Source organism: Carettochelys insculpta, chromosome 2, assembly GCF_033958435.1.
Source record: "Carettochelys insculpta isolate YL-2023 chromosome 2, ASM3395843v1, whole genome shotgun sequence".
In the NCBI taxonomy this organism is placed as follows: domain Eukaryota; kingdom Metazoa; phylum Chordata; order Testudines; family Carettochelyidae; genus Carettochelys; species Carettochelys insculpta.
Genome location: NC_134138.1, coordinates 40,885,535 through 40,910,976, shown reverse-complemented (window position 1 = coordinate 40,910,976; position 25,442 = coordinate 40,885,535). Strand labels below are relative to the sequence as shown.

The window sequence follows — 25,442 nt, the reverse complement described above, 5'->3', positions numbered from 1 at the left end:
TGCTATGCTCCCTGTTAGCCATTTCATTCATCTTTACTTCTCTCCATCATTTCATTTGGAACCCTGCTACTGAAAATTCTTTCTATGGATGAGGCAGCTTTTCCTGCCAGATGTATTCCCTGCAGATTTCTGGGCAAGGATACAAAGCTACTTCTGTTTTATTTTTAGCACCTTAATGCTACACTTGAGCTCATATCTAATTTATGAAAGTACGTTTTGGAGATGCAAAGTATAGTTCAAACAGTAATACATGTTTTATGGGTAGTTCTTCTCAGTGACTTTTTTCTTAAAAAGAGGAGCCGGTACTCAGCCGGATCTCCACCCCTTTCACCCCGCAGCCAGTCCCCTGGCTGGGGCTGCCAAAATACCAGTACTCAGTACCGGCAAAAAAAAAGCACTGGTTATTCTCATAATTATTTTTCCTTTATATCAGTGTACACATCCTTACTTCTCTAACCAGTGATTGCAGCATTTGTAAAGCCATAAAATAACGTTTTTTCTTTTAGCATGGAAGCAAGCCTCTTTATACACTCATCCCTTGCTATATGAGCACAGTTGGTTCCCAGCTTTCTGCTTGTAGGTGAAAACTTGTAAGAGGGACACTAAATTCCCATTGCAGTACACGTAAAAATCTCTGATTCGTTCCAAGTGCTCCTAATTCGGCAAAGGAGCAGCAGCATGTGGTGCTGCTTTTGAAAGGTAAGTGAACTTTGGTTTTGAGGGGGTGGTTGGAGAGCGTTAAAGGCTGGGGGCAGTTTGGGGCCATGAGGAAGAGGGAGGGTTAAAACCTAGTGGTGGGTTGAGTCCGGGAGGCAGCCTTGGGGGGCGGTTTAAGGCTGCTGCAGATTGGGTCTGTGGGGTGGGTGGCAGGGATTAAGGCTGCAGCAGGTTCAGTCTGCAGGCCAGCGGGGGACAAGGGGGTCAGGCTGCAGCGGGTTGGGTGTGTAGGGCTAGCAGGGAATTCAGATTTCGGTGGGTTGGGCCTGCAGGACTGACAGGGGGGGTCAGGCTGTGTTGAGTTGGATCTGATGTAGGGGTGTTCACTAGACAAGTGAACAAAGGTAGGTATATGTGTCCCTTGTTTTAGCGAGTACGCGTAAGTGAAGTACTCATTTAACGAGGGATGAGTGCAAATAGATTTTGTTGAACGTTTTTGAACAATGAAAGCTGCAGTAGCCAAAGTGAAACATCCAGCTTAATTTTTTTGCTCTTATAACTTTTACCAGATCTACAATGCAGATTTGAGACACAGCATTGCAAGTAGAAGCTTAATGCAGTGGGCTTATTATAAAAGTTGACTTCTGTTAGTTGTTAGTTCTGTTAATTCAGTAAGATGAAACTTTTTAAAGCAAACTCATATCATTTTGCTTTATGTTTGCCTTGCAGTACATTCACTCAAGCTGAAATAAATTAGTTATTAATAATTTGACAACTGATGGGCAAATGTTTTGATCAAATATGCTTGTAAGTATTATGCAGTAAATCTTCATAGAAATTAAGGGTACCCCTTTTAAATAAAAATCATATTTATCTGTATATTTCTTAGTTATCATTTTTATAAGTAACTCTGAAGATTACTACAGATAAAAGGGATTCAATGGCACTCTATAGTCAGTGTTACTGCTTTCTTATATAGTCAGTTAGGCCTGTAAGTCCTCTGCATGGCCTTCTGCAGAGTCCTATGAAGTCAACAGGACTCTGAGGTGGAGAAGAGGTCTCTTTATGGTCAGCGGCAGGAGGCAGAGGTGGCTTTTTTGTCAAACTACTCTTAACTCCTTATTTTACGTAAACAAGATTTCAAGCTGGGAGTGTGCTTTAGTTAAAAGTTACAAAATAGTTATACAATGCAAGGTAACAGTTGTCATGAACATAAATTGTTGCTGTAATGTTCAATATGTGATTTCATGTGTTCTTAGGTATGACAGAAGATGAAAAATCAACTCAGACCTGTATCACCTTGTCCTCAGCTACCAGTGGAATAATTAATGCTGAGAAGAAAACTAGCTGTGGTACTCAGTGTACAAAATCTATGGTCCATGGTTCTGGAGCTGTGACCCAGAAACAGAATGGCTTCAGAACAGCAGAGGTATTTAATTATGTTCCGTGATTCTCAGAGCTCGTGTCAGTGGGAAGACAATTATTTTTGTGATAATTTTCAAATTTATAGTCAAACCCCATTTAGCATCTTGGAATATGATAAAATACTGACAATACAGCTGCAGCATGTTGCACAAGCAGCTGTAGATTTGGGGAGAGGCAGACTCTGAAGCTATGTCTTCTTACTGGTGATTAAATGCTGATGGGACAAACCCAAAGCCTCCTGCCAAGCTGCACAGCAGGCTCATTGGGCAGGTTCTCTCACATATTTACCTTTTGGATGAGAGACCCAGCATGGGAAGTATGAACACAAATGGAATTTGAGAAAACAGCAACTGGGAAAGGGAGTTTAAAATGGACAACACACCTCAACCTTAAACTACCATGTTCATTCATAGCAAACATGATAGTATGGGTCTGTTTATCTCGAACCTACTTATATTGTATTTTATCTCATTCAGTGGTTCTGCAGCATGGAAATACTCCCCCATTATGTCTTTCCATGTACCTGGTGCACTAGCAGGAGTACAGGGGCACATTCCACATGTCAAAGTTTGACTCAGACTCACAATTTATCAGACCACTCTGTTTTATTAGCAAAGCCGCTCTGCTAATACATTTAGAAGTGAGCCCCCCGAGTGGGGCTTGTGTCTCTTAATTTATACAGTTTTTTGGAGAACAAGTTACAGAGAAGTTACAGACAAAAGAAGAAAAAGATTTTAGTCACCACCCTTCGAGATCCCTGAGACCAGTTACATATTTTCAATTACCTGCCACCCTTAACAATCTCCTTTAACAGCTTCCAGTTAACAACTAATTGCCCTTCACACCTTCCATTCTGATGCCTGCTTCTTAGACGTGCTGGCTCCATCTTAATTGCTTCTCCATTCAAAAGCTAACTGTCCCTACGTGTGCTCCCTCAGATACTTTGTAACATGTTTTGGCATGCCCTCTCATATACAATGTATCCAGCATGTCCCCTTATACAACGTTATACTTATACAATGTTATACTTCCACACACATCAGTATGACTTCAATAGCCATAGAGCGATTGCTGAAAATGAAAAAATGCAAATTCTTGTCATAATCATGCTTCCACAGAGAAAATTAATCAGTCAAGTAGAATAGGGTGTAATGGAATCAGTGTACTTATAAAATCCAATTTGTAAGGGACTTGGCAGCATTTCAGAATTATCTTCTACAAATGAGAAGAGATCCGATCTATTATTATTTTATTATTAGAAGCAAGAATACAAACATTTCAAGACAAGCTCTGCGTAAGCTTGAAAGCTTGTCTTTCTTGCCAACAGAAGTTGGTCCAGTGAAAGATACTGCTCACTCATCTTATCAATCATTTTATTTAGTGTTATTAGAGATGATGGACTAGTTCCTGCAATTATTAAATCATGTGACTACAGACAGCATTGGGGCTACTCACAGGAGTATGGATTATTGGATTGGACCCTCTATCATTGGCTTGAAATGCATTCATTCTTCAGCTTTCTTCTGGCAAATAAAGATGCTTGCAGTCAGGTCTTGTTATTGTTCTATCCCAGTGCACAAAGAAGATAGTTGACACTAAGTCAAATCTTGCTCATCCTACTTATGAGTATTCTTAATGATTTCACTTTGCTTTTTATTTCTATCAGGAAGCAGTGTTACCTAGTGTACAGCACATAGGACCAGCAGTCAGGAGACCTGGGTTATATAGCTGGGTTTTGCTTGGTCAGGCCCATCCACCCGTAAAATGGGAATAAAGCTATTTTAGATTATTAAGTGCTTTTTATCTATTTAGCTAAGCTAGGTATCAATAGTTGCACAAATATCTATTCCTCTCCTCCACAAACACACACACTCCAGACAGCCACTTACCCTGAGGTCCTGTGATCTGCTCCTCCTTCACCTGGAGAGCACCCTTCTCAAAACTCCCTCCTGTTTGCAATCACCTGTTCACAATGGTCTGTTCATTTTAGATAATTAAAATAATATTACTTTAGATTGTACATTGCCAACCTGTGGAACTGACTACTGTAGTAGGTCGTTGAGGCAATCACTATCGCTAGATTTCTAGAAGGTACGTCTTTATTTTCATGGGGACTTACAACTGTACATGTACCCCCATGCACTGTATTTAAAGTTCATTTTGTGGAAAAACATAGCTTCTCCTGTTAAAATATCAAATTTATCTATATATGTAAGCTGAGGTTATTGGAGAAGGATCTGTAATAAGACACATGCATCATCTTTCCTTGTTCACAGCAGAAAATAGTCACTCTGTTCTTGTAGTGTCTGATCCATATAATTTGTAAGACCCTTCAGCCAACACCTATACAGTTCAGTACAATTATTCTAATTCCTATAGCCTTATTACCATCAGCCTCCTGTTCATCAGGCCTGTGGGAAAAAAAGAGGATCCCTTCCTGGGGATCCTCTTCTATCTGGGCACAGCTGCCCTGCCTTGCCCCATTAACACTATTTTCCTGCTTTTTATCAAGCTAGTCAACTGATGAGCTGATCAGTTCCTTAGCTCACCCAGTTTCCTCAGCTGATCAGCTAATTCTTACCTGTTTCTACAATCAGTTGTTGCTTGGGAAACAAACAGAGACTAGTGATCAGAATGTTAACCATAGCACTCTGTCACAACCTCATTTAAAAATGGACCAGCAGAGCTATTATCCATATAACGGCACATGCATTCTTCTGTGACTCTTCTTGCACAGGTTGGCCCACACGGCAAGGAGCATTTGTCCCTCAATTTTCAATACTTCACAATAGCCACAGAACAGTATATTACATCATGAATTTTACTTCTGGCAGTAAATAATCAGGGCTACATCATTATATCTGGTTTTAAACAGACTCACCCGTGGACTTCTTGATGATTTCTAAGAATTGAGTAATTCAGAAGGCGGTGACACATCTCTTACACCACAGCGACACAGAACATCTGTTTCTCTGGGTTTCAAAGCGCCGCATGCTCCCTGAAAAGTTTCTCATGCTATTTTTTTTATATTTTCTGAAGTGGAGGTCAAGCAAAGTGCCAGAGATATTGTGCTGTTTTTGAGAATCAAGTGTATGAGTTAATTTCTTGTACAGAACTTTTGGCTGTTATTGGAAGGGTCAGAAGAGTCCAAATTTATATCATAGAAAGAAAAGTACCTCACTGAGAAAGAAGCATTAAAAGGAGGCTACCTCAGGGCCTTGTCCTCCACAGGATCTTGTGTGTTGTACGGAATTCCCCACTTCACATCTGCATAAGACCTACCTAGATCACAACTCTGAGTCCAGGATGGAGTGTGGGGACGCTCAGCCTGTTAATATTGTTATTAAAGCTACAATTTAATGATGGATCTCTCTAGCAGCACCAGTACTGCTGGCTGTGGGGCCACTCGAATGACTGGCTGCACAGCCACTCCAGCAGTGGCCAGCGTGGCTGTTCTCAGAGCCACCTGAGCAGCAGGCACTTAGGTCCATTGCTTGGACAGCCTTAGGGTCAGCCATACTGGCCGCTGTAGAAATCACAGGTGGGAAGAAGTCACAGAATCTGTGACTTCTACAACCTCCGTGACAAACAGAGTTCTAATCATTAGTAGCGTCGCCAGAAGTTCTTAGGAGTTCCTGGACCAGGAGGCCATTGTGCTCAGTATTATGAAATCACAGAATAAAAAGACTTCTGACCCAACAAGTTTACAAACTGCTTGTGTCTATCCTTCCTTTATCTTTTGTTTTATACCAAGATTATGAATTGCTTGTTGCAGGGTTGTCCTTTTGTTCTGTGTATAGCACAGTGAGTTCCATGAGAAGGGCCCCAGGGTGCTGTGGTAATACAGATAATTGCTAATCATCACCATCACAGTATGAAGCAAGAATCAGATACAAACATATTCAGGAGCATAAAGAAATAATAAGAGAATATTGATCTCAATATAAGAACGACCATACTGGGTCAGCCCAAAGGTCCTTCTAGCTCAGTATCCTGTCTTCCAGAGGTGGCCAGTGCCATTTGCCCCAGAGGGAATGACCAGAACAGGTAATCATCAAGTGATCCATCCCCAGTCTTCCATTCGCAGATTCATTGACGCAGAGGCTAGGGCATACATGACAGGCAATGCTACCAGCATATCATCAAGGAATTTGCACTTCTACAGGCAGGCCAACAGAACTTATTGGATGCAAGAGTGGAATGCTGCTGCATCTCGTAAAGGGAAGATTGCAGCATTCTCTTGGAAGAGGGTACAGTGAATGAGGTACATACATAGTGATGTCTTTAAAAGACAACTATTTCCTTGTGCTGCCCGATATTCTGGGCTGATCCAGAAGAGTTAGGACACCAACAAGATAATCTGTCAGAGGAATTGCCAAGTTAGTCCGTATCTCCAAAAACAACAAGAAGTGCTATGGCACCTTATAGACTAACTTGCTAGTGTAGACATACCCTAAGTGTGTTGACGCACCCCTTCTGTCATCAGATGCTTTTGCCCACGAAAGTTTATGCTCCAAAACATCTGTAAGTCTATAAGGTGCCAGAGGACTTCTTGTTGTTTTTGAAGATTATCTACATAAAACTTACTTGTAAATAACTAGAACCTGAGTATTAGAGCCAATACATCTCAGATCAACATCAAAGAGAGTTTGCCCATTGACTTTAAAAGATTCAAACTGTTTTTAAGAGAGTCTGGTTTTAAAGGACAATTGGTATGACCCGGATAAGGTTGTTGCTAGTGAATAGAATAAATTGTTAATTTTTTAGGTATTCAGTTTTTTTAAAAAGATGGAGTGACTTTTCTTTGATGAGTGCTGTATTGTAAAGTTCTTTGTTTGTTGGAAGTGATCTGGTATATGATTGTACCATCTATATTGCACTTAATTCTGATACAAAGATAAACTATAATTCTGAAAAAAAAACATTTTGGTTTGTGAACAGGAGAAACCTACAGAAAACTCCAGTCAAACTGCTATGAGCGATGTATGTTCAGCTCCCTTTGACTTCAGTGGGAGCCCTCCCCAGTGCCATCCATGGACTAAAACTAGCCTTATTGTAGAAAGGAGTTCACTTTTTGATCAGTGCATAGAGGTGCATGCACAGCAGCATTAATGTTATTCAAAAATATTTATTGGCCTGGGCCAGTGCCCACTGACATCAATGGGAGTCTCCCTTGATGTGAATGGACTTTGGATGAGGCCGGATACCTGTTGTGCACAACTGAAAAATGTGTGCCAGATCACGAAAATGGGTGGAGAACACTTGGGCTATGTCTACACTAGACGCATCTGTCAACAGGAGTTACATTCGACAGGGAAATCTCGACAGAACGTCTGTGGACTGATTGCATCTATACACAACTTGCTCTGTTGACAGAGAACTGACAGACTGAACTGACCTCTGGTGCCAGAAAGCAGAATGGCAGCTCTTCAAAGGGGACTGTCTGGCAGCCAGAGGTCCTTTCTGTCAACAGAAGTGTCTACACTGCACTTATAATTGGAGATACGGATCTCCTAGAACTGGAAGGGCCCTTGAGAGGTCATCTAGTCTTGTCCCCTGACCTCTTGGCAGGACCAAGCATCATCACTGACATCTATTTGCCCCAATCCCTAAAAGGCCCCCTCGAGGATTGAGCTCAAAGCCCTGGGTTTAACAGGCCCTGCTCAAACCACTGAGCTATCCCTCCCTAACTACTTCTGTTGATAGATTGTATGCCTCAAATTTTTGAGGGATAATAGTAGTAGGCATCCTTCAGTCTGCATAGACTATGGATCGCGCCCTTTGTAGTTCCATTTGGGATCATCATTTGCAGCATTGACTGTGACTGTGAAGGCCCACATGAGAGTGACAGTCCTTGCTGCGTCTGTTGCATGTGTAATGGGTGTCTGGCAGGTCCTTACTGTGCTTTCTGTGGGCTCGCTTCTCCTCTGCTAGCTGTCTGATCCTCATCTCACCCTTCTGAAGGCCCTTGTGTAGTTCCTGCCTCCATCTGCTGCAATCGTCTGCCAGCTCCTCCCAGCTGTCCGGCTCGATGTCTACCTCCCTGAGGTCCCTCTTGCAAACATCTTTAGAGCACAACTGGGGGCGTCCGCGAGGTCTTTTGCTAGAGGCTAGCTCGCCATACAGGATGTCTTTTGGGATCCTTCCATCATTCATCCTGTGGACGTGGCCAAGCCAGTGGAGCCGCCTCTGCCTGAGGAGGGTGTGCATGGTTGGGATTCCAGCTTGCTCAAAGACGGCAGTGTTGGGCACTCTGTCCTTCCAGGATATTTCAAAGATGCGCCTGAGGCAGCGCAAGTGGAAGACGGTCAGCTTCTTTTCCTGGCAGGCATACAGGGTCTGAGACCTGCTGCCATAAAGGAGGGTGCTGAGGATGCAGGCTCTGTAGACTTGCATTTTGGTGTGGGTGTACAACTTAATGTTATTCCACACTCTCTCACTGAGTCTGGACAGAATTGTGGCTGCTTTTCCAATCCTCCTATTTAGCTCAGTGTCCAACGACAGGGTGTCAGTGATGGTGGACCCGAGGTAAACGAACTCGTGGATGACCTCTAACATATAGTTGTCAGTGCTGATTGATGGAGGTTCAGCAATGTCCTGACCAAGTACGTTTGTTTTTTTTAGGCTGATGGAAAGCCCGAAGTCCTTGGATGCTTTGGAGAACTGATTCAGCAGTTCTTCTTTGAGTGGTCCCCATGGGTGCTCCACAATAGGTGTCGGGCTTGCCCAGCGCCGCAGATCGGAAATCTTCCAGCAGTTTCTCCTGGATCGCGCATGCGCTGGCGCGCGCTGCTCCCCTGCACACCCCCGGCCGCGTGCGCGATCTGGTCCCCGCCAGTTCCTTCTCAACCGCCATTGGCTGCAGACAGAATCTACTCAGGCTAAGGCCAGAGTCAGATTAAATAGTGGTTTTTTTCTACGTGTCATTTGTTGTTTTTGGTTATTAAAAAAAAAAAAAGAGAGCGAGAGAAAGCAAAGACAAAGAGAATATCAGCAACAAAAAAAAAAAAAGAGAGAGGAGCGGAGAAGAGAAGAGCGGACGTGAAGGCCATTTAGGCCGCCCGCTGCCCTGCAGGCCGGTGATCACTATTTGGGGTGGAAAGGCACGGATTAAGTGCTAAGTACCCTATTAACAGTAAAGGACTCACCGCAATGGCCTCTTCAGGTTTTAAAAAGCGTGAGTCATGCCGTGAAGCTATGCCGGCCTCCATGGGGCATAGCGAATGCATCCGATGCCTGGGGGAATGACAGGCTACCCAGAAGCATTCTCACTGTGCTAAGCTCACAGACAGGGCCAGGAAGGACAGAGCGATGAGGCGTAAAATGCTCTTGTTGTTAAGGCTCTCCAACCGGACTTGCCGGAGAAGCCTCACCCAGAAGGGCCCTCTGGGTTGCATAAGAGGAGGGCAGCTTTCTCTGACCCCCTTGGTGCAGAAACGGAGGAAACTCTCCCTGGCTCGATCCTTGCCGGCGTTTGCAGCGAGCAGGACGAGCGGAGCACGCAGCCCCCAGCTGCATACTCAGGCAAGCAGCAGCGCGGCAGCGCATGTGGCAGAGGCTGAGCCTCTGGTTGTACAACAGCTGGCACGTGCGGCGCCTAGAGCGTCAGCAAGGCAAGCGCCGGACCCGGCAGCACCAACGGTGCAGGGGTGACAGGCACGGAGCCTGCAGGCACCAGAGGAGGATACCCGCGCGGCACCACAGCTGACTGTGCCGAGCGCGGCACTAACAGCAGGGCCGAGATCCCTGGCACGGAAGGGGGCGGTGCTGGCCCCGCAGGGGAGGGACAAGGCAAAATCAAAAGCCCGGCACCGCAGTCCATCTCCGGACAGGGCTGCGCTGCTGTTAGCACCAAGCCCTCCCCCTGTAATGCACACGCTGCATCAAAGGCCTGTGTCTCCACTGGCCCGTCCGGAACCTCCTTCTCCGTTCCTCCAACCAATGTCACCATGGCTTGGGCCACCTTCACCATTTCTGGGATTGGATCCCCTGGAGTACTATCACAAGCCAGTTTCACCTCTATCTGTGTTGTCATGGAGGTCTCGCTCTCCCAGACATCGGGGGTACACACCCCATGAGTGGTCTAGGTCTCCATCCCCGGACCCTTGCCCATGCTGCCATGGTCATCCTTATCATGCTGGACACAGACACCACAGGCCTACACTACACCCAGGGGCAGGTCCCCGCCCAGCCGCTCAATACCCCCGTGGGCACTCCCAATCGGGGATGGAAACACAGTTGTCTCAAGGGGAGTTAATTTTAGAACTCCGAGGCTTTCCTTCACAATCCTCCAGCGAGCAAGTGTATCATCGACCGCAGGAGCCCGAGGGTTCGAGGGAGGTTTACCCTAGTGGTTCCTCCTCATCCTCCCCAGATGAGGCCATGGCCCCCGGGGATGTCTCTCCCCCGGATGACCTTAAACAGTTTCAGGAGCTGTTTAAAAGGGTGGCTTTCACGCAAGACATTCAAACGGCAGAGGTGCAGGAGAAACATCACAAACTCCTGGAAAATTTGAGACCCCCAGCTTCGTCCAAAATTGCTGTTCCAGTGGACGAAGCCATTTTGGAGTCAGCCATTACTATATGGCAGACTCCGGCCTCTGTTCCGCCTACGAACAAGAGAGCGGATAAGAAGTACTTCGTCCCGGCAAAGGCATGGAGTTCCTCTTCAGTCACCCACAACCAAATTCTTTGGTGGTAGAGTTGTCCCAGCAGAGGTCAAAGGCTTCTCAGTACAAATCAGGGGAATCGGACAAAGATGCAAAGAAGCTAGAGCTGTTTGGCAGGAAGGTATACTCCTCTTCTACCCTGCTATTGAGAATGGCAAATTATGGGCACACCTAGCAAACCATAATTTTGATAATTACTCCAGGCTTACTCACCTCATGGATTCACTTCCGGAAGACAAAAAGCCAGTGTTAAAGGCGATTGTGCAAGAGGGCTACGCAGCATCGCGGACGGGAGTCCAGATTGCCCTGGACGTGGTGGACATGGCGGCACGTTCAACGGCTACAGAAGTGGTCATGCATAGAGAATCCTGGCCCCAGATGTCGGGTATCCCGAGGGACCTACAGGCGAAGATCGTGGACCTTCCCTTTGATACGTAAAAGCTGTTTGCAGACTCAGCCGACTCGGTCCCTCACTCCAGTAAGGACTCGAGTGCTACACTTAGAACCTTGGGCATTTATAGTCCCCCATACATGGGGGAAAAATTTTATCTTCAGCAAAGATGCTATGCTTACAACCACAGCGTGCTCAATATCAACGGGGCTACGGCCAAGGGCGCTATCAACAGCAGCAACAGTACAGAACTCCTAGGCGACGTTCTCAACAAAGCCGTACGCCCTCGGGTCAGGCCCAAAGGCAACAAGTTTGACGGGTATGTCGGGGGCTGCACTATCAATACCCTCGCTCAATGCCACTCTCATCTCATGTTCCATCATCGCCTCAGACGGTTCCACTCCCAATGGCAAAAGATCACCACAGACAAATGGGTGCTGGAGATCATAGCCACGGGTTACGCGATCCCCTTCCAGTCGCTTCAACCGACGAAGCCTCCCACCAGGCCTCACCTCAGGGATGCTGCCACGAGGCGAGGCTCAAGCAGAAGGTGAATCACCTTATGTTCATAGGGGAGGTGGAAAGAGTGCCAGAATAATTCTAGGGGAAGGTTTTTATTCACGCTACTTCCTACCAGAGAAGAAAACAGGAGACTGGAGGCCCATCTTAGATCTTCGGGGCCTCAACCGTTACTTGCGCAAGCAACATTTTCGGATGATCACAGTTGCCTTGATACTCACGGCACTGGACGATGGAGACTGGGTTGCAGCACTCAACTTACGAGATGTTTACTTTCATATAACAATCCACCCGGCACACAGACGCTTCCTCCGCTTCATGGTCGGCCAGGAGTGCTTCCAGCACAGGGTTCTTCCGTTCGGCCTCTCCTCGGCCCCCAGAGTCTTTACCAAAACCCTGGCAGTGGTGTCAGCCTACCTGCACAGAAAGGGGGTGTTTATTTTTCCCATATGTGGGCGACTGCCTGCTAAAAGGGGCCTCAAAGGCAGAGGTCTCACGCATGATACGCGTCACAGCAGACACGTTTTTCTTCGCTGGGCCTAGTCATCAACCTCGCAAAGTCAAAGTCCGAACCCACACAACATATAGAGTTCATAGGGGCACGCATAAACTCTATCACAGCAAGGGTGTACCTACCCGACGCCCCCTTCTGCACCATCAGTTCACTGGTGCAAGTCATCACATACAGCCCCACGGTGCCGGTCTTAACGTGCTTACAGCTGCTGGGCCACATGGCGGCAGCGACATTTGTGATACAGAATGCCAGGTTGCACATGTGAAGCCTGCAGCACTGGCTGGCAAGTGTTTACAAACCGGCATCCCACACTGTCCACAGGGTGGTGTTGCCCACAACAGAGGTGCGCAGATCCCTGGCGTGGTGGGAAAACCCCGAAAATCTGCTAGTTCGGGTGCCTTTTCACCAACCACAAATTTCTATTTTTTCTTACTACCGATGCCTCCCACATAGGATAGGGAGCGCACATCGGCGACAAGGTAACGCAAGGGCTATAGTTCCCTGCGGAACAGACACTGCACATAACCATGCTGGAGCTCAGAGCAGTGTTCAACACCTGCAAACGTTTTCGAGATTACCTACGTGGCAAAGTAGTTGGGATTCAATACTGACAATACCTCCACTATGTTTTACACCAATCGACAAGGAGGAGCACGATCCCGTGCCCTATGTGTGGAAGCAGTCCAATTGTAGAATTGGTGCATTGCCAGCAACAAAACGTTGAAAGCCTCGTACTTGCCGGGCACTCACACCGTGAAAGCAGATCAGCTGAGCAGGCGCTTCGCAATCACGCACGATTGGCAGATCCGCTCCGATCTGCTACGGCACATTTTTTCATACACGGGGGTTTCCCCAGATCGATCTGTTTGCCACAAGGTCTTGCACAAAGCCAGAAGGGAGAGAGCTCGCATGATACTCATAGTCCTGCTTGGGATCGACAGCAATGGCTTCCCTTGCTTTTGCGCATGTCAGACCGCCCATCGCTCCCTCTACCGGTGGCGCCGGACTTACTCACGCAGGCTCAGGGGTCCTTAGTGCACCCGCACCCTCAGTGTCTGCACCTACAAGCATGGCTAATCCATGGCTCAGCTCTTTAAAGAGCATGTGTACGGAGGGAGTACAACAAGTCCTGGAATGTAGCCGAAGGACCTCCACCAGGAGGACTTACAAGCAGGAATGGACTCAATTCACAGCCTGGTGTTCCGCCAAGCAGTTAGCTCCCCTTGACGTTCCTATACCTGTAATACTAGAATACTTATTGGACCTCAAGAGAGGCAGGTTTTCTCTATCCTTGCTAAAGGTCCACCTTGCTGCTATATCAGCCTTTCGGCATACAGAGGAAGGGCTCACGGTATTCGCCCATCCTATCGTTACCAGGTTCTTGAAGGGGCTGGTAAACCTGTACCCCCCTCGGAAACCGCTTCCCCCATTGTGGAATTTGGACTTGGTGCTCAGCACGCTATCGGGTCCACCTTTTGAACCATTAGCCACAGTTCCCATACGTCTCCTTACGATGAAAAAAAAAAACCTTCCTCCTTGCAACTACGTCAGCCTGCAGGGTGAGTGAGCTCACGGCAGTGATGGCAACGCTGCGCTGCACAGTATTCTCAAAGGAGGCGGTAACCTTAAGGCTGCACCCAGCCTTTGTTCCAAAAGTCTCTTCGGAGTCCAATCTTAACGAGTCAATAGTTTTACCCTCATTTTACCTGAAGCCTCACAGCTCCGGCAAGGAGGCACGCCTGCATCTCCTGGATGTGAGGAGGGCGTTGGCCCGCTACATAAACAGAACTAAGTCCTTCCAGAAAACAGACAGGCTCCTAGTCTCTCTCTCTCCCAGGTCAAAAGGAGAAGGTCTCTCTCCACAGAGAATCTCTAAGCACATTGTGTCCTGTATAAAAATGTGTTACGAGCTTCAAAATGCTCCTTTGCTGGCCCCGCCCAAGGCTCACTCCACCAGGGCGGTGGCGGCGTCAACAGCCTTCTTCAACGGCATCGCATTAAAAGACATCTGTAGAGCGGCGACCTGGTCGTCCTACGACACCTTCGCCAAGCATTATGCCGTACATCGGGTATTCGAAGAGGATACCCATCTGTCGACAGCAGTCCTCTCGGGGGCAAGCTGCACATAAACCGATTACCCAACTCCTTACTTGGGTTACTGATGGGTAGTCACCTATTGTGGAGCACCCACGGGGACCACTCGAAGAAGAAAGAGAAGTTACTCACCTGTAGTAACGATGGTTCTTCGAGATGTGTCCCTGTGGGTGTTCCACCACCCGCCCATCCTCCCCGCTTCGGATCTCTGTCTAGTGTTTTTCAGGAGCATCCGAGGCGATTGGTCAAGGAACTGGCGGGGACCAGATCGCGCACGCGGCCAGGGGCGCGCAGGGGGGCAGCGTGCGCCGGCGCATGCGCGATCCAGGAGAAACTTCTGGAAGATTTCTAATCTGCGGCGCCAGGCAAGCCTGACACCTATTGTGGAGCACCCATGGGGACACATCTCGAAGAACCATCGTTACTACAGGTGAGTAACTTCTCTTTTCTGAAGCTGGTCTTCTGTGTGTGACACTACAGCAGCGTCATCTGCGAACAGCATATCTCCAATGAGGACTTCCCACACCTTAGATTTAGCTTTCAGCCTTGCAAGATTGAACAGTTTCCCTTCAGATCTTGTGTGCAAAAAGTGCCCTCTGTTGAAGATCCAAAGGCGTGCTTCAGCAGGAGTGCAAAGAGGATCCCAAACAATGTCGGAGCAAGGACGCATCCTTGTTTGACACCACTCCTGATGCTGAAAACATCCAATAATGTGCCATAATATTGGATGGTTCCTCTAATGTCTTCGTGGAAAGACTGGATCATCTTGAATAACCATGGTGGACAGCCTATCTTGTGGAGCAGTTTGAACAGTCCATCCCTGCTGACCGAGTCGAAGGCCTTGGTCAGGTTGATGAAGGCAATATAGAGTGGCTTCCTCTGCTCCCTGCATTTCTCCTGCAGCTGCCTCAGAGAGAAGACCATGTCAATGGTAGATGTCTCTGCGCAGAATCCGCACTGTGATTCGGGATACACCCTCTCAGCAATCTTCTGGAGTCTGCCGAGGATGACGCGAGCGACCAGTTTACCAGTGATGCTTAGGAGGGAGAGTCCACTGTAATTGTTGCAGTCCCTTCTGTCTCCTTTGTTCTTATACAATGTTACAATGTTAGCATCGCGCATATCCTGTGGAACCTCTCCGTCTGTCCAGCACAGGCACAGTAGCTCATGTAGGGGTTCCAGGAGGGTGTCCGTGGCACACTTGATTGCCTCTGGTGGTATACCATCCTGGCCTGGGGCTTTTCCTACTGCAATGCTGTCGATGGCTTTCTTCAGTTCATCCACAGTTGGTTCCTGATCCAGTTCGTCCATTTCTAGTAGGAGCTCGACGGCATTGAGGGCTGTATCAAGCACAGTGTTCTCGCGTGAGTACAGCTCAGAGTAGTGCTTGACCCAGCACTCCATCTGTTTGGCTTTGTCAGTGATGACTTCACCAGATTTGGATTTCAGAGGTGCCATTTTGTTCTGGGTGGGTCCTAATGCCTTCCTGATGCCCTCGTACATTCCCCTGAGATTACCAGAGTCAGCACTGGTCTGGATGCTGCTGCATAGCTCGAGCCAGTAGTTGTTGGCACAGCACCTGGCTGTCTGCTGTACTGTTTTTCTGGCTGCCCTGAGTGCTTGCAGGGTACTCTGGCTCGGTAAGCATTTGTGCTCCAGGAGTGCAGCGTGCTTCTTTTCAATGGCTGGAATCATCTCATCGGAGTTGGCTTTGAACCAGTCATTTGTGTTTCTAGCTCTTTGTCCAAACACCGAGAAGTCCGTGTTGTAATTTGTATCCCTCAGATGCTGCCATCTGGATGTCACATCGGCACCCCCAGGGCTGCTGCGCAGATTCTCCTCGAGGGTCACTCTGAACTTTTCGGCTCTCTCTGAGTTTGCTGTCTTTCTGGCATCAATGCGGGGCCTTCCAGTTGGTTTAGAGTGGTACAGGTTCTTGGGTCACACCTCAAGTTTGGAGCAAACTAACGAGTGATCTGTATCGCAGACAGCACTATGATAGCTGTGTGTCAGAAGGACGTTTTTGAGGTTGTAATGTCTAGTGATGACCACATCTAGTTGATGCCAGTGTTTCGAGCATGGGTGTCTCCATGACACTCTGTGCTGTGGCTTGGTTTGGAAAAATGTGTTTGTGATGCACAGTTTGTGGTACGTGCAAAGTTCAAGAAGACGCTGTCCGTTTTCATTCATTTTTCCCACACCTAAGTGGCCTAAGCAGGAAGGCCATGAGTCACAATCGGCTCCAACTCTTGCATTGAAGTCACCCAAAATGTACAGTTGTTCGCGAGCAGGTATTTGCACTATGGCAGCACTAAGCATGTCATAGAACTTGTCTTTTACTTCTGGTGTGGCTTACAGGGTTGGAGCGTAAGCGCTGATCAGATGGACAGGACTGGCACAAGTTTGAAATATGACCTGAAGGAGTCTTTCTGATCCGCCCTTGACTAATTCCACCGTTTGTAGAAGGGTGCTCCCTGGGTTCTTCTTGGGCTTTACCCTGCCAGAAGAAGGTGTAGTCCTTTTCCTTTAGATATCTCGAATCTGGGAGTCGCATCTCTTGCAGAGCATCAATGTCAACTTGGAGCCTCTTCAGCTCCTCGTTGATGACAGCAGTCTTTCGGGTGTTGCTGATGTCCTGAAGGTCTTCAGTCAAACCGGTCAGCATGGTCTGCACATTCCAGCAAGCAAGCTTAAAACTTTGTTGGTTTCCTTTTCTTGTTGATTTTCTTATTGGTTTGCCTGGTGCTCAAATTTCAGTCACTTGTCAGGTTTGGGAACCTTAAGCCTCACGCACCCAGTGAAGCAGGTGAACTGTGGCGGGACAGTACCCTTCTGGCTGGGGGGTGCCCAGCTTAAGGTGAGCGGCGACTGTCCAATGAAATGCGATGATCTCTCCCACCATCAAAGGTAACCCCTGGCGCTCGTTCTCTCCGCCAGTCGAGCAAGAAATCATAACCGGTATCTGTTACCTCCCGTGTTGGTTCAACGCTGTTAAGCAATGCTGGAGTACCTCTCCAGGCGCGAACCCGGGCAATTTTTTTTTTGGGACCCTGGGCTGCCCAGACGCCAGTGTCCCCCTCTCGGCTTTACTGATGTAGTCCAAAGGAGAGGATAATCTCTATGTCTGGTACCAGCTCAGCTGCAGAAGTTGCCAGGTCAATGCCAGAAGTTGATACAGAACCGCCTTAGGACTCCCCTCTGGATTTTCTGTCAGGGTTTACTCCCTTAGCCTTGCTCCTTCCCAGGGTAACCCACAAGGCAGTGGGTTAATAATGTCAAGGGATAATAATGTCAAGGCAAATGCAGAGTTCTGTCAAGACTCTGTGGACAGAATGCTTTGAGGGTGTGTCTACACTACAGCTCTGTTTTGAAAGAACGTCTTTCGAAAGAAAACATTGAAAGATGCTCTTTTGAAACGGAGCATCCATGCACACCAGCGGAGACCAAAAGTTCAGTCTGTCCTTTCGAAAGGCCCCCAGCACAATTTCGAAAGAGAGCATCCACACATATCAGGGTGCTCTTTCGAAAGAGCAGGGGCAGGAAGGGCCACAGGCAGGGTTGCATGGCGGGCAACCCCTTCCGGGACCACCGACTGCCATCCCCTTAAAGGCGCCCCCCCCACAGGCCTCAGTCTGCACACGCAGAGGGCCAACAACCCTGTCCTGAGGCAGAGGGGAAGAGAGAGAGAGAGAGCAATTGGAGGAGGCATCCTGGGACCACCTGGACCCCGAGCAGCAGCACCCCATCCTTGAGGCCATGGCCAGCACACTGACTGCAGCCCTGGCCACTGTGCTTCAGTGTCTCTGGTGGCCACTCTACTAGCCACCCTCCCAGAGGCCGTCCTCAGGGTGCGATGTTCCCAGCTGGTCCCCCAGGTCACCCACTGCTTGTGGAGCTTCTCCACAAGCAGTGACTGGTTGGACTGGCTGGTGCTGGAGGACTGGGGAAACAACCGGTGGCTACAGAACTTCAGGATGGCCAAGGGGACATTCCTGGAACTGTGCCACTGGCTCGCCCCAGTCCTCCAGCACCAGGACACCTGCATGAGGGCAGCGCTCCCCCTGCACAAAAGAGTGGCCGTCGCCCTTTGGAAGCTGTCCAACCCAGTTACCAATCCATCAGCCACCAGTTCAGGGTGTGCAAGGCCACCGTCGGGGCCGTCCTCATCAAGGTAAGCCAAGGCTGGGTCACCCATACTGCATGTGGGGAGCAGGAGGTGGGGGTGCCCCAGCGAGGGGCACTATTAGGGAGTGGTGGGGGATGTGTGTGCAGGTTGCAGCCCAGGCAACATTCATGAGCACACCCCCTCACCGCCCTGCAGGTCATCCGTGTCATCAACAAGGTGCTCCTGCAGCAACTGGTTTGTGTCAGGAACCTGGATGACGTCATGTGGGGCTTTCAGGAGCTGGGCCTCCCCAACTGTTTCGGGGCCCTGGACGGCACCCACATCACCATCAGGGTCCCAGTGCACAGTCGTGGGCCTATGTGAATCGGAAGGGCTACCACTCTGTGGTCTTGCAGGCACTCATCGATGCCAACGGCCGGTTCCAAGACATCTGTGTTGGCTGGTCTGGCCATGCCCATGACACCAGGGTTTTCAGGAACTTGGGACTGGGATGCCACATGGCTGAGGGGACCTTCATCCGCCAGCAGGAGTTGCCCATTGGGGACACAACAATGCTGCCATATATTGTGGAGGTTGTGGCCTACCCCTTGCGGGCCTGGCTCATGAGGCCATACATGGGCCACATCCAGCTGAGCCAGGACCATTTTAACAAGCGGTTGAACTGGGCCTGCAGTACTGTGGAGCAGGCATTCAGCCACCCCAAGGGGCGCTTCAGGTGCCTCCACACAAGGCTGGAGGTGGGCCTGGCCAATGTCCTGGCAGTGGCCAGGGCTTGCTGCACCCTGCGTAACCTCCTGAGGCCAAGAACAAGCCCTACATGTAGTGGTGGGCCTCGCAGCAGGGGCACAGGTTCGAGCAGTCCCCTGCCACCCCATGCCACCTGGCCCAGCAGGACGGGGTGCGGATCCGGGAGGCCCTGTGCCAGGCCTTTGAGTGGAGGACATGGTGAGCCCCCCAACCCTGCGCACACATACCACCATCCTGCACGCATGCACACACACACACACATGCACACACACCACCACATTCACACTCCCCCCCACCACACATGCACAGGGGACATGGGGTAGAACACAAAAAGAAACATTTCAATATAAATAACAAAGCTGAGTCTTTTTTTAGACAACTATTTCCAGGGCGTGAAATGGGTGATGGGGGCAGGGGATAACTGTTTACATGGATGGAACGGCCCCAGGCAGGCTCTCAGGGAGCGGTGCAGCATTAGTCTTCCTGGGGGCTCTCTGGGCATGATCCCCGTTGCCCACGCCCTGCCTGTCCGCCCCGTGTCCGGGGGCTCGGTCGGAGCTGGGCCAGGGCCAGCAGCACGGGCAGGTAGGGATGCATCTGGGGCGAGGCCTGTGTGGGGTTGGAGCCGGGGGAGGCAGGAGTTGTGGCCTCCCCCGGCCAGCCCTCACCAGCAGCATGTAGGCCAGCTGGATGAGGTCGGCCGGGGCAGGTGGGTCCGGACGAGGACAGCGAGGTCAGCCATTTGTGGGGGGGGTTCGCTGTGGGTGGTGGGGTCGGAGGGTGGACCAGGGAGTCAGGGGAGGTTGGAAGCGGGAGGCCGAGTGGGGGACAGGGGAGGTGCGGGGGCAGGTGGGTAATGGCCAGCCAGGGGATGGTGGGCAGGGGGTGGGAGGGGCAGCTGCGGGAGTGAGTGGTGATGGGCCGGTGGCCAGCCATGGCCTGGGTCAGTGTGTCAGGGTTGGCCGCCGCCCAGTCCCAGGCCTGCCGCTCCATGGCCAGCCGCTCCTGCAGCACACTGGAAAGGTCCCGCGGTGCTGCAGTGTGTGCAGCTTCCCCTGTGTTCCCCTCCCCACCCAGGTGGTGCCGGTGGAGAGCCCAGCAGCGGGCCCATGCACAGACAGCACGGGGTCTGGGTTGCTCGCCCTTGCCCTCTGTGGTGGGGCTGGTCCAGCCGCTGGCTAGAGGAGCGATGGAGACAAAAGAGGAGAGCAGGGGCGCCATGAGTCCCAAGCACTGAACCTTGTGCCCCCCCACTGGGTGCCCTGTGATGCCCATGTCGCGAGGTTCCCTGTGTGGGTGGCAAGGACCCGGGCTGCCCCACACTGCCTGTGGTGCTGCCTTGCCCATGTATTGCTGAGCGCCGCATGTCGGGCCCCATCCGGGCCTTGGTAACACAGCTGTCTGGAGTCCTTAGGCCCTGGGGTGGCGGGCATGTTGGGGGGCTGCAGCAACCCTGGGCGGGACTGGATGCCCCCTCCCCAGTCCTGGTGTGCGAGTTAGGGTCCCTCCAGGAAGTCGGGCAAGGTATGGGTGGATGGGGCCCAGCTGGATGGCCTGGCTGGGATGTCGATGGCAAGGGCCCCCTGGCTTGAGCCTTCATCATTGCTGGTGGTGTCCAGCCTCTGTGGGTGCCTGGTGCCAGCTGTGAGTCCGGGACGGTCCTCCCCCTCTGTCACCGTCTCAGGATCCTTCTCTGACTCCAGGACCATGTTGTCCAAGAGCACGGCCAGGGGTCCCGCCTCCTTGGGCCCAAGGAAGTAGTCCAGGTCTTTATAGTAGGGGCAGCTGGTGGGCACTGCCCCTGACCACTTGGCCATGTCCTGGCCCCAGTAGTATCCCTGGCGCAGCTCCTTCAGCTCACCTGGTCCGGAGTCTGGATGGGGTGACCACGGCCAGTGAGGCCCATGGTGAGGTGCTGGAAAGCTGCTGCGTTCCTGCGCTGGACCCCCGTCTGGTGCAGGACCTCCTCGTCTGCCCAGAGGGCAAGGAGGCCCTGCTCCTCAGCATCTGTCCAGGAGGGGGCCCAGTGCTTGCGGGGCTGGCTCCCCTCCTGGGAGGGCACCCTGGTTTCCTTGGGGGTGCCCCTGGGGTGGGCGGGGATTGAGGGTGCTGGCCATTATGCCGAGGAGGGCGTTCGGCTGGCTGGAGCGTCGTCTCAGGGAGCTGGCTGTGCAGCAGCGTGGGCTCCCTGTTGCCTGCACGCTCTCAGCTTCCTGCCTGAAGGTTTCTGGGAGCTTGCATCCTTAAACGCAGCCGGCTGCTATAGCCATAGAGCTCCACTTGTGCTGGGAGCGGTGGCGCCGCCTGCCAGCTGATTGCGGCCATGGAGGACTCCCTCTTCCGAAAGAGTGAGCCGCGGAGCGTCTACACTAGCTCTCTTTCGAAATAATCTTTCAAAGGAGGGTGCTCTTCCCATCCGAGGAAAGGAGGACAGACTTCGAAAGAGTGGGAGAGTTCTTTCGAAGTTAATTTCGAAAGAGCACCGCATGTGTAGGCTCTCCATGGGTTCTTTCAAAAGAACTCAGTCTTCTGATCTGGATTTCGAATGTACTTGCTAGTGTAGATGTATCTTACGTGTGTAGACACTCCCCTTCTGTCAACAAAACTCTCTAGTGTAGACACAGCCTTGGTCTTTCTGTATATTTATTCTGGCAAACCTCAGACCAATGTCTCACAATTTGTTGCCAATATCAAACTGATTATATTGTTTCAAATTTTTCAACAGGCTAAATGGGACACCAAGAAGATGCCCACAAAAGAAGTTACCATTAATGTTAAAAAAAGCATCAGGCAAATTGACAGCAACAGAAGAATCACAAAGAATTGTGTCAATTAGAGGAGTGAAGCAAAAGTGAAGATGGACCTAACAATACTTTGCTGCACTTTGACTGTGACTGATCACTTAAGATTTGAAGATCTCAAGATGTTCTGTGTTAAATGCAATGGGCAGTGGCTGCTGAGTGCCTTGAGAAATGTTGTCTTAACTATCAGTAAATAGCTGCAAACACTGTTGGATGTTCAGATGTTTTGCAATGGCACTGTACAAAAATATAGCAAAATATGTGCCATCCATTTTTTTTCTCTCCGAGTCCTAGGATATCTAATTGTAGATTTTCTATGCTGCATTGCTGTTAGAATGAGATTGGACTATTAGAGGTGCAGTTCATCTTCCTTTAAAATAGACAAAGAAAAATGTATCTGTCATTAGTAAGTAGCCTGAAATGCATTATCTTCAGCTTTACAAATTTAAATATCTGACTTCCATAAAAACTCAAGTCCAGATATCAAGTAAAGAAAGACCAGTGGCTTCCACTTTTACACTGTGTATGTGATCCATAAGTCTTATTGTCTTCTGGTTAAATTACCTTGTTTTAAGAAGAGTTTAGATCTTGAAAGCAATAATAGTATTGTTGTTACCAGTCTAATGAACCTGAGATCCCCAGTTTTAGCTCATGGTTTGTGTTCTGGTTACATTCTGTCTTGGCTTTTGCTCAATTCTCCCTTTAGAAAATGCATACCAAGACCTGTTTTACAAGATTTTGCAAGACACCCTTCACTTTCCCATCTTATGTATAAATAACCAGACTTACCCAGATAATTTCTTGATGATGATAACTGCAAGATGATCTTTATTTGATAATTAAATATAATTGATTTAGCAATGTATACTTCTTTCACTATATAGGAAATGAGCAGAACAGACATTTTAATTGCATTGTATTCTGTGTCACTGTACTGTATATTTGTCAGAAGTGTAGTCCCAAAAAAGCAATGTAAACTTTGTACAGACCTCTTATTAAAACAAGATTCTGTTAAAAGCGAAGTAATAAGGTTGCCATAAATCCTCTGTGGCTTTGAATTTGAACTTTTATTGAGGTAAGAGGAGCAAAATCATTTGACTCACCCATTATATGCCCATGAGCACCCCTCAGGTGTCATTTACAATAACTATTTAGCAGCCTCTAAATGTTCATAATTGATGATAGGTAAAGGTGGGCAGAAACTGATCAATGTCTGAGCTGCGTGAGGTGCTTCTTTTTTCTACCTAGGTAAACACAACCATAAATAGATTTCTGGAACAATGTCCTAATTTATTCCATTATACCAGAAAGACATCTAGTCTTGATCTGAAGACATCTAGGAATGGAGACTCCATCATTAGCTTTGGTAGTTTGTGATTTGTGTGCCTTGAGGAGCAAGTCCAAGTCTGGGTGGGTTCATGAGTGATGAGGTTGTAGAGTTTTTCTTGGAGTTATGTGCTGAAGTGTGATATCTTTACAATCATATGTGAATTTTGATGTAAGGTCTTTTTTAGAATGTGCTGAACTTAACGCTGTACCTCCTGGCCCATCACCTTCTATGGCTACATGAGCAGCATCTGTCAACAGATTGCTGTTGCACACAACTTGCTCTGTTGACAGAGAGCTGCCAGACTGCACTATCCTCTGGTGACAGAACAGAGGAATGGCAGCTCTGCAAGCAAGGCTGCCCGTTAACTGGAAGCCCTCAGTCAACAGAACTACACCAGGGTTTCCCAAACTGGAGGGTGTGACCCCCTGGGGGCGGAAATGAAGAAATTCTGGGGGGGGGTGAGGTGACCCAGCCCCCCCCGGTCATTCCTCCCACCCTAAGAAAGAGGCGGCCTTTGCTTCCAGCTGTCAGCCCCTGCCATTTTACATGGGCGCAGCTGCTTTAAAAAACAGGCGGTCGGCAAAGACCCACATGGAGCTGGCTGCCTTCTGCAAAGGGGAGTGAGTGTGGGTTGGGGAGGGGAGGGAAAGGAGGAGAATGATGGGGTCTGGGGGTGCCTGGTTTGCGGGAGAGGAGGGGCTTGGGCAGAGGGGCTCACGGCTTGGGTCGCCAATTTGCGAGGCTTGTGGGATTTATGTGGCTGACCCCGGCATTTCAGGGCTTGGGTGGCTTGGGCTGGCGGGCAGATGGCTGGCCCCAGCAGTGCAGGGCTCGGTCAGCTTGGACAGGCGGCTCTGGCAGCACAGGGCTCGGGTGAGTGGGTAGCTGGCACAAGCAGCTCTGGCAGCTGGCAAGGGGCTAAGGCAGCTGGCCAGCTGGGGTTGCACCAGGCATCCGCAAGGGGTCAAGAAACAATGTTTTTATAGCAAGATTTTGTGTTTATTTAAAATTACTGATTGAATTTTTTGTTAAAGGGGGGTTGGATGATGATAAAGAAGAGGTGGGGGCATGAGGGTTTTTCAAAAATCAAAGAGGGGGTGTGATGCCGAAAAGTTTGGGAACCACTGGTCTACACGGGCACTCTATTGACAAAACACTGTCGACAGAGGTGTTATCCCTGTACAGGGACAGAGATAATGCTGCTGCTGTGGCAGAACAGCTGACTTCTGTCAACAAACTCTTAACAGAGCAATTTAGCCCTGTAGATGCTCTGGAGTTTTGTCAACAGAAGCCGTATGCTGTTGACAGAACTTGCCCCTGTAGATACAGCCCTTGCGTTCAGTGCAAACACTTTGGGTACCTTCACAGAAACCTGAAGAAAAAGAGCTTGAAAGCTTGTTCCTTCCCCCAGCAGAAATTGAGGCCTTGTCTCTCTCAAGCTTCCCTATGAATCGTGGGAGAGTGTTCTTTGTATGCAGTTAATGTCTCAGAAGAATGGTCACAAAGTGCATGTTGTTATCAAAACTTGATGGAATTACACACCACAACTAGTGTTTGTCAGAGGCTGGAAATGGATCACAGGAGAGGGATCACTTGATGATTACCTGGTCTGTTCACTACCTCTGGGGCATCTGGCATTGGCCACTGTCAGAAGACAGGAGACTGGGTTAGATGGACCTTTGTTCTGACCCAGTATGGCTGTTCTTATGTACAAAGTGTGTTAAGGTATAGAGGGAATCCTGGGATAGCCTCTTCATGGCTGGGATCTACTCCTCTTCCATGCAGCAGACCCTCTTCACTTCTGGTTTTGAGACCTTCTAGAAGATTTGGCCCAGTGGAAGTGCAGTGGGGAAATGCTACAGTGGAAACACCCCACAGAGAGAATAAGGAAAAACTGGTGCAAAACACAAGCAAACATGATGAGGTGACGGAAACCATTCTTTCTATCTGTGCTTTCTTGAAGTCTATGGGCTCCGCCATCACAAGTAGCAGGTATAAGAGCTCTTTGTTTAGTTACTTGTATACCACTTTATGAGTGGTAATGAGTAGGGCTGTGCATTTGGGCACCAGAGGAAGCCAAAGATACTTGTGTTATTTCAGTCCCAGGAATGGCTCGCTCAGGTATTGAGAAAGCCAGTGAAAACCGTAAACCCCAGTACAAATACCAGCA

General features: G+C 49.3%; 1 protein-coding gene across 1 annotated transcript in view; it reads left to right on the top strand.

Annotated features, from left to right (window-relative positions):
- BAALC (BAALC binder of MAP3K1 and KLF4) overlaps positions 1–22,959 on the top strand; it is a 61,716-nt gene extending 38,757 nt beyond the window's left edge. Inside the window, exons 2-3 of the mRNA XM_074985663.1 lie at positions 1,917–2,086; positions 21,867–22,959. Coding sequence (XP_074841764.1) covers positions 1,917–2,086; positions 21,867–21,977 — 281 coding nt within the window. The 3' untranslated portion in view covers positions 21,978–22,959. The remainder of the gene's footprint in view (positions 1–1,916; positions 2,087–21,866) is intronic.
- The last annotated feature ends 2,483 nt before the right edge of the window (positions 22,960–25,442 follow it).